Consider the following 10,035-nt stretch of genomic DNA (forward strand, 5'->3'; position numbering starts at 1 on the left):
TCCACATTTGAGTGGATGTATTATATGTCCCTCATATTATAATGGGTAATGATTATGACGCACTGGTTATTCTACACACATCAATCATTATACACAAAATGTTACATGATTTCAATTAAAATTGTGAAATGAAAACACGATTTTACCATTTTCACAATTTTGACTAAAATTGTGTTTTTTCACAGCAAGTCAGTGCATGTACAGAGTGTGCAATGAAGAGTTTGTAACAACACTTAGCCTATTTTAACTTCTCATGCACCCCTTTGACATAACTCACAAAAAAGAAAAAAGACGTTCTATATACACGTGTCACTCTCCAGTTAAAGCATACCATGACAACCTCATCTCTTCCATGACTATTCACTACAAAACAATACACACACACACATATATATATATAATGCTAAGTGGTGTTGAAATTGCCTTGGTCCTTCCATTGCCTTCTAAAGACGCATAAATCACATCAAACATTGGAATTTAGACAACCCCATCTCTGACAAAGACTCAAAACAAAGACCTTGACAAAATCAATTCAAGCAAAAAAATTAGAAAGTCATATAGATAGATAAATCCCACTGGAGAAAAACACAACCACTAATAATAAGAGTACTAGCAATAACAAAAACAAATGTGGTAATTCAACTTCAAAGTTAGTTCCTAAACTTTAGCTCATGAACGATTTTAGTTAGTCCCTAAAATTAAAATTAATTCAAAGACTTGAAGTGATCGATTTTAGTCCCTACCAAACTTAAATTGATGTAATTTAGTCCTAATGAAGCGGTAACATGTTAGTTTTTAGTTTGACCAAGTTATTAGAGGGACTAAACTCTCACTCATGAACTAAACTATAAGGGTTTTTTTTTTTTTTTTTTCCAAGCAGATTGTACACATTTATCTGGTTTTGCAGGTAAATGTCAACCAACCACTAGCAGGTATTTGTCTCCATCTTCTCTCGGTATTCTTCTGGATCTTGTTCCAGACGTAGCTCCCTTGCTCTCTGCTCCTTCAAATCTTTCATTGTTATAATCCGCTCTTTCAACACCAAAGAAATTTTCTGCTTTAACCATTCATAATCTACTTCTTCTAGATCCACCTCCTCCATATCTACCCAGATGATTGATACCTCCAAATCCAATGCTCTCTTCCCCTTAAAATCTTTCATTGTACTAAACAGCTCTTCCAACACAAAAGGAATTTTCTTCAGCTTTAGCCTTTCATAATCTATTTCTTCTAAATCCAGCTCTTCCATATCTACCTCTACCCGAATTGATCCCTTTTTCAATGATTTCACTAGTTCCTCCAGCAGGACTTTCTCCAATGCATCATTCACATGCGAGTGAAAAGTTTAGTCAACCGTCTCCATCCACTCTCCATCAAGCGGCTTAGGTGTTCTCAAAACATAAGTATCCCAAGGCATGCAAACGCAGAACTTGAGTTCATTAGAGTCGGCTCCCATTATAAAACGTTCGTAAGTCCTCACAAAGTATTTTGTGGGCCTATCTTCTTCTGATTTTGCTATTTCCATGGAAATAAGATACTTGCTCATGAAAGCACCAAGGATAGTCCAAGTGGCGCCAACAACCCTCACAAGTTTGTAAGACAAATCAAATTGCAAAACAACAATAATATTTCTAAGAAACACATAATAAATAAAATTAACCAACCAACAGAACAGAACAGCAACTCTAACAAAAAGCTAAATAAACCTGATTAAGCTAATTAGAATATAACAAATTAATTAAACATAAATTCAGATTCTACAAATAAACATGTAAATTAATTAATTACTTAGCGCTAATTAAATGAATAGTTCTTCATTGGACAAAAAGAAAAAGAAAAGAGAGAAGAATTCGATTACATTACCTTGTTATTCCAATAATCGAGAGTGGATTGAGCAACTATTCGAGTGTTTGGAGCCCCAAATGTCCCTTTACCTCCAATCGGGTTCCCAAAACATGCCTCCAAAAGTTTGTGACCTTTGTCGTCAACCGTGTCCATCGGCGTTGCCCACATGTGTCGACGACCTTTGACGTGAGCCGTCTTCCCCATGTGGCGGCGACCTTCGACATCAGCCATCGTCCACAAGTGGCCGCCTTCGTCTTCAACATTCACCAATGACATCGGCCTAGAGCTCCAATCATAACTTGGCTTGAGGATGTCGAAGTGCTTCAGCCTAGAGTCAATCGGATTCATGAAAATCAATCTTCTACATGTTTCTTAAATTACAGTAAGCGGTACAAAGGTAGCAGGGAAGTTGAGGAAATACTAGATAACATCAAAAGGCTTCTAAAAGCTGGAAAGTTTCCACACGGTCTGGTTTATCCTACCAGAGTTCCTAGAGCAGTGGAGCATATTCCTGGACCTTCAATTCAGGGTCAAAACAACAGCATCAAAAGTTTTAGAAACAACTATGAGGCTATTGTCTGATGATAGATTTCAGAGGATTGGTATTTGGGGACTGGGAGGAGTAGGCAAGACTACTATGGTAAGAACTCTCAACAATGAGCTCAAGAGTACTTCAAGGAACAATTTTGGCGACATCATTTGGGTTACCATTTCCAAGAATTTGGACATGAAACGGTTAAAAACACAAATAGCTCTGAGATTGAATTTGGAGACGAATCCACATAGTTCTGCTGTTCATCTATTAAACCTTCTGCTCGCCAATGCAGTACTAATTCAATTGAGAAGTCCTTAGGAAACAAAGAGCAGTATAGGAAACAAGATTTTGTGTTGTTACCTTGTAATGAGTCGTAACTCCACTTCAAAGGATTATAGACCTCATCCTCAATGCCTTCTACAGAAGGCATTGACCTTTGCAACTCTTTTAAGGCATCTTCTCATAGCTCAACCTTTGTCTTTCTTCTCATAGTAGCTCCCACTATGATGATGGCTAGAGGTAATCTGCAACATTCTCTTGCAATTGCTTCTGCAAATGGTTTAGTTCCTTCCAAATGAGCCACATCTCCTGCCTTTTGACTAAACAATTGCCAAGCTTCTTCATCATTTAAAACATCAACTTTAACTTCCACACCGGTCATCATTTTCCTACAAACTTCCATAAATCGAGTTGTCAATATGATTTTAGAACCTTTATGAACATCAGGCTGTGGAACACCCAAACTGTCCAAATCAAGTTTCTGCCAAACATCATCTAGAATGAGTAGATATTTTTCCTCATTCATAAGTCTTTGTTGAAGTCTAAGGGCCATTCTCTCCACACTTTCTTCCATTTTCGTCTCCAAATTCAATCTTAGAGCTATTTGTGTTTGTAACCGTTTCATGTCCAAATTCTTGGAAACGGTAACCTAAATGATGTCGCCAAAATTGTTCCTTGAAGTACTCTTGAGCTCGTTGTTGAGAGTTCTTACCATAGTAGTCTTGCCTACTCCTCCCAGTCCCCAAATACCAATCCCCTGAAATCTATCATCAGACAATAGCCTCATAGTTTTTTCTAAAACTTTTGATGCTGTTGTTTGACCTTGAATTGAAGGTCCAAGAATATGCTCCACTGCTCTGGGAACTCTAGTAGTTTTAGAAGCATTTTGATGTTATCTAGTATTTCCTCAACTTCCCTGCTACCTTTGTACCGCTTACTGAAATTTAAGAAACATGAAGAAGGCTGATTTTCATGAATCCAATTGACTCTAGGCTGAAGCACTTCAACATCCTCAAGCCAAGTTATGACTGGAGCTCTAGGCCGATGTCGTTGGTGAATGTTAAAGATGAAGGTGGCCACCTATGGACGACGGCTGACGTCGAAGGTCGCCACCACATGGGGACGACGGCTCACGTCAAAGGTCGTTGGCACGTGGGCGATGCCGATGGACACGGTTGACGACGAAGGTCACAAACTTTTGGAGGCATGTTTTGGGAATCCAATTGGAGGTAAAGGGACATCTGGGGCTACAAACCACCCAACACTCGAATAGTTGCTCAATCCACTCTCGATTATTGGAATAACAAGGTAATGTAATCGAATTCTTCTCTCTTTCCTTTTTCTTTTTGTCCAATGAAGAACTATTCATTTAATTAGCGCTGAGTAATTAATTAATTTACATGTTTATTTGTAGAATCTGAATTTATGTTTAATTAATTTGTTATATTCTAATTAGCTTAATTAGTTTTATTTAGTTTTTTGTTAGGGTTGCTGTTCTGTTTTGTTGGTTGGTTAATTTTATTTATTATGCGTTTCTTAGAAATATTATTTTTGTTTTGCAATTTGATTTGTCTTACAAACTTGTGAGGGTTGTTGGCGCCACTTGGACTATCCTTGGCGCTTTCAGGAGCAAGTATCTTATTTCCATGGAAATAGCAAAATCAGAAGAAGATAAGCCCACGAAATACTTTGTGAGGACTTACGAACGTTTTATAATGGGAGCCGACTCTAACGAACTCAAGTTTTGCGTTTGCGTGCCTTGGGATACTTATGTTTTGAGAACACCTACGCCGTTTGATGGAGAGTGGATGGAGACAGTTGACTTGACTTTTCACTTGCATGTGAATGACGCATTGGAGAAAGTCCTACTGGAGGAACTAGTGAAATCATTGAAGAAGGGATCAATTCGGGTAGAGGTAGATATGGAAGAGCTAGATTTAGAAGAAATAGATTATGAAAGGCTAAAGCTGAAGAAAATTCTTTTTGTGTTGGAAGAGTAGTTTAGTACAATGAAAGATTTTAAGGGGAAGAGAGGATTGGATTTGGAGGGATCAATCATCTGAGTAGATATGGAAGAGGTGGATCTAGAAGAAGTAGATTATGAAGGGCTAAAGCAGAAAATTTCTTTGGTGTTGAAAGAGCGGATTATAACAATGANCGTCTGTCAATAGATGATCTCCCCGACTGTTTGTTGATTGAAATCCTGACCCAGCTGCCTCTGAAATCTATATTTCAATGCAAGTGCGTCTCACGCCGATGGTGCTCTCTAATCTCTGCTCCTTCTTTCGCTTACATTGTTCACAGGCTCCGCTCTTCTTCAATATTGCAACGACCCTCTACCTTGCTCATCAGCAACTACATCGATGGTGTGAGGAAGGTCCTCATGACATCGGAGGAACCCGAATTCAGATCTCTAGCCTCTTTAATAAACCAATATTACGTTAACAACCGCTCAGTTTCGCTTGACATTGTTCACGCTTCGTGTCATGACTTGCTTTTATGCACCCAAAAGAAGTTGAAAATGTTCAGTGCGGTGGTCTGCGATGTTGAGTACTATGTGTTAAATCCAATTACAAGGCAGTCGATAACGCTTCCTCCCCTACGTCGTCCTAGCAATGCTAAGATTGGATTCATCTTCCGCTGCTACCATGATCAGCAGCAATTCAGTTATAGGGTGATGTGCATTCCTAAATTTGAGTATGAATCTTCAGAATTCAAGGTAGATATATTCTCGTCCGACACAGGCAAATGGAGTGAGTCAGTAGTGTCGTGTCCGCCGGGGTTTCACTTTTCTGGCTATGCGCATTCCTACGCTGGTGTTCCCTATCAAGGTTTGCTTTTCTGGTGGAGTTTGGATGGGCACCTTGTTGGGTTTGATCCGTACACCAACAAATGCTGTCGAGTCATCTACAAACCCGAAGATTTGGCACCGAACCGTAGAATTCAGCGCCTTGGTGTTTGTAATGGTGCCTTGAGAATATGCCAACTTGCAGGTCCTCCTTATGCTGATGATGAATTACTTGTTTGGGAGTTGAAGGACCATGATACAGAATGTAAATGGTCTTTAGAACACAAGGTGTATTTCAACCAAATGGGTGCGGAAAATCCTTGGCTAACCGATTACCTAAAACATATATCTATAGAGTCAGTGCTAGGCTATCATCCGTATGACAGGGATGTTGTGTATTTGATTCGTGCAACTATGATTGTATCACTCAACTTGAGGAGAAAAACAGTGGAAATGGTCTGTGATATTCAGAGGCCTTCCCCGTTTTACAAGGCTTCAAACGTCTTCGACTTTGTTCTTCCTTGTTGGCCAACTCCCATTCCTTCTTCTCCCTTAAAAGAATGAGAAGGCTGCCCAATTATTCTGCCACTTCGATCTCAGGCTATGATTTGCTTACATTATGCTATGCTATTGCATTTTCTGTTTTTTTTATTTATTATTATTATTTTTTTTTAAATTACTGTTTCGTATTTGTTATATTAATAATCAATTATTTCGTAATTTAGTCTTGTGGTGATTTTGTAAACTTAGATATATACTTGTTCTGGCTTTACATTCAACCATTAATAGATATCACAGGCAATTACACGCATAGTTTTGTTAGTTTTTCTTAGAAGAAGAGAAACAAAAGCACAAAAACTATCCATAAATATAATTCGGGTCTGGAGTAAGCAAGATAAGGTCGTCACAACCCAATAGAGGAATTGATCCATAGATGCAATGAAGACTTGCAAACATATATATATATATATATATTAAACTAACCTATTTTGTTTACCCTATATCATCTCATACTTTACATGGGTTAATAACCAGAAAATTGGGGTAGGGAATTGAATATGTTTAGGAAATTGCATCTGTTTGTTATTTAGTTTCATTGGTTTAATCTTTTGACGAAAATCAAAAATGGGTTTGGTTTTGTGATCTTAAATTAGCGTTCCATCTAATATAATTGTATATAGAGGATCCTCTATTGAAATTAGTGTTCAAGTAAATTCAAGACTGAAAGCTCAAATTAGTGTAAAACACTAGAGTTTGTTTAGTTTCCAAATTAAAAACAACGGCTAGATTGCTTTTACCCTAACTTATCAAAGTGGGGAATAAGAGTAAATAAGTGCAATATGCAGATAATATTACTCTAAGCCACATCCAACCACAATGAACAATAAAACGAAAGCTTAAAGAATAGAGAAGAGAGATGTAAACACAAGATAACACTAAAGCGTGTTATCAAAGAGAAAACTGAAGAACTTGGGAAAAAACCTTTCTACAACCTTCCAAGTCAAAATCAATTCACTAGAAAATAAAGTTGGAGTACATGAATAACAAAAAACCCTCCAAGCCTAATCTACCTCATGTACTTGAGCCCTCCAAGCTCCTGCTACCAATGGACTTCTCAAAGTCTTGTCTTCTCTAGCTTTCTGAATCCCACAATTCAGCCCGATTGCGTCTACCACTAAATGACTCATTCCAATGCTTCCTAATAGCACCAAAACCCCACTTAACACTCAGATTAGGTATGGTAAGTGCTTGGGCTAAAAACCTCTCAAGGATTTAGAAATTGAGAGGTAGGAGTAGAGGAAAACCAAGAGATAATGTGTAGATGATTATGGGTATAACAAATCTCTAACTCTCAAATGTATTTGCAATGGTTTTTTCTCTGAAAATCACTCTTTACAATTCGTAGGTAATAAGAGTATATATAGTGTGGGTAAAGAATTTGGTAAAGCAACTTAACTTTTTACCAAACAGAATGTTTAGCAGATACCTCGCGAGATGGTCTTTCTCACGAAGTACTCGTGAAATGACAGGCTGGTATGACTCTTCAGCTTCTAGTATGTGCTTCACACGTAACCTTTTCGCAGGTTGCTTTCTCGCGAGCTAGTTGCGAACTGCACTAATTCTTCTTTGATACTTGATTCTTCACCAATCTCTAACACTCATCCCTTGCAAATAAACTCACATAAATACAAGGAAAATATTGAAGAAATTACAATCAAATTTGACACAAAATTAAATCCAACAAAGGCTAGTTGGAAATCACAATTTTACAATTTCCCCCTTTGGCTATTTCGTGATAAAACCCCTAAACAAACACTATACTTAAACGTAAGTTTGGGAATAGAGACAAAACTTACTCACACCTAAATCTAAAAGCTGTGAAGCACTTGAACCATATACACCTATATCCTGAAACACTTGCACATAACAAATAAACTTCATTAGAACAAGTAAAATGTGACCAAGATAAACAAAAGATATGTGAACATATAACATAACTTGACCATACATAAACAGTCATTAGAAATGACTACAATGAACATTTAACAAGTAAATGATCATCTAGACATGCAATGCAATTAAGAGTAATGCACACATTAATTGCATGTCCAACAAACCACATTATGCATTAAAGAAACTAAGGGAGAAGCAATAGACAACTAAAAGCATCAAGAAACGGCTATAAAAACCAAGGTACACAGAGTGCTAAAGAAAAACTAACTTTTAAACTAAAGTACTTGAAAGCTTTAAACAAAAGCATTGTAAATAAACATAAACTAGACTAGCCAAAACAACGGTTAGAATATCCAAAAGTGTGTGTGGTTGTAGGTTAGCTACCTCGTTTTGAGCCACTAATCTCCCCCTTTCAATATGCACACCTCCTATCCATGTGATGCTCTCCCCCTTACTCTATGCTATAGTTATAGTATTCACAGTAAGTGTTCTCCCCCTTTTTGGCACGAATAGCTAAAGGCTATCCTTAAGCTTGCACTAAATCTCATCCAACTGTGTCTCAATAGTGGTTAGGCGAATCTGAACATGATTTTGGTGAGAGTACATGGCATTTGTAAGTCCAGAAATGCGATCATGTAGCCCTTCAATCAAAGTTATCAACATATCCGGACGAGAGGCAGATGGTCCCGGCTGAGTGTTAGAGAAGTGAGGCTTGGGAATGTGAGGTGAAGCTATCTCGGGATGTTCGAAGACACTATGAGCAGTTGTGCTCTTCCCAGTACGAGAGGAATGATGGGAAGATTTGCTCTTTGGAGGCTTAGAAGGACTCTTCTTTACCTTTTCAATAAATGAGTGTCCCTTGCTCATTTGGAGAAAGTGCAAGGAAATTGGTCCTCAAAGAGGCAAGATCATTCCATCTTTCAAAGGACGGATACCCTTAAGAGTCATGATCTTCATAACAAGGCTGCAGAAGGGTAGACGTGTTCTTGCAGTTGATCTCCCCGCCATTTTTCCCATGATTTGAAAAATGTGAGCACAAATATCTATTTGAGCTCCCTTAATTAGATCACATAGGAATAGTGCTCTTCCAGGTTAATGAAACCTATATTGGACAGAGGGTACAGGTTGGTGAACATAATCAAGGTGAGAATCTTCATCTCCAGCTCGAATTCAAAAGTCCTAATGGAGGTGCTCATGGAGGAGACTTCATGATTTGCTCTTAAAATTTCAAGGATATCAGCAATGGGTGCTAATCAATCACCATATGGAGAAGTGTCTACATTTTCCAGACGATTGATGCGAAGGACCTTTGCTAGATAGTCCGAAGTGATAACAAAATCCTTTCCTCCAACCCAACACTTCAGTTCAGCTCCGGTGAACCATCCATTAAAGTAGAATTCTTTGACTAACTCTTCAATGGTATCTTCAAAGTTACCAAATAGGCTTGCCCAATCTTTGTCCACAAAGATCTTGGGGATGTAGGTTGATCCCAATGTGTCAAACTCACAATCCTCTCCACCACAGTAGGTGCATTCTTGAAGTTGTTGTTGAAAGATTGAGAGTTCAAAAGAGTCTTAAATCTCTTGTTGTCAAAGTTTCTCGATGATTGACGAGTCCTCTTTGATACCAGAGTTGATGTGAGATCAATCAAGGGTTCCTTACTGCATAAGGATCGATGGAACATTTGCAAAATACCACACAAGCAAACAAACCATACACAAACATGGTCACAAACTTGATTAGATACAAGTTAGTCCATAAACAAGAACAAGTTAAGAAAAGTTGTCCTAAAATGGAAAAAGACAAGCAAACATAGACACATGTAAGTGCTAAAGGTCTAAAAAGACTTAAATAGCATGAATGTATGCAAAACATGTCAAGTGTTAAAGTGTATGCATCAAATGTGCTTGTGGTGTGCATGTGAGATGCATAAGTAATGCAGGAACAAACACACATGGGGTAAAGTGTGTAAAACACACAACCAATGATCAAACCAGGCTAAACATGCATGATCATGGTAACTTGTATCTAATCATGCAAAGTGTGTAAATACATGTTGTTTTAGCCACAAGGGGCCAACAAAAACACAAACAAACTCAAAGGGACACAGCCCAATCAAAAAAAAAAAAAAAAA

General features: G+C 38.0%; 1 protein-coding gene across 1 annotated transcript; it reads right to left on the reverse strand.

The window, feature by feature from the left end:
• Positions 1–2,840: 2,840 nt before the first annotated feature.
• Positions 2,841–3,233, reverse strand: LOC136065910 (disease resistance protein At4g27190-like). Its single transcript, XM_065769728.1, has one exon. It carries the CDS (start codon positions 3,231–3,233, stop codon positions 2,841–2,843), a length of 393 nt encoding a protein of 130 aa, XP_065625800.1.
• Between the last annotated feature and the right edge of the window lie 6,802 nt (positions 3,234–10,035).

This window comes from Quercus suber, unplaced genomic scaffold (assembly GCF_002906115.3).
Source record: "Quercus suber isolate HL8 unplaced genomic scaffold, Cork oak 2.0 scaffold_1313, whole genome shotgun sequence".
Taxonomy (NCBI): Eukaryota; Viridiplantae; Streptophyta; class Magnoliopsida; order Fagales; family Fagaceae; genus Quercus; species Quercus suber.

What these genes read in the sequence shown, in the direction of transcription:
- LOC136065910 (XM_065769728.1), bottom strand. Translation starts at nt 3,233, where the DNA reads ATGGAAGAAAGTGTGGAGAGAATGGCCCTTAGACTTCAACAAAGACTT.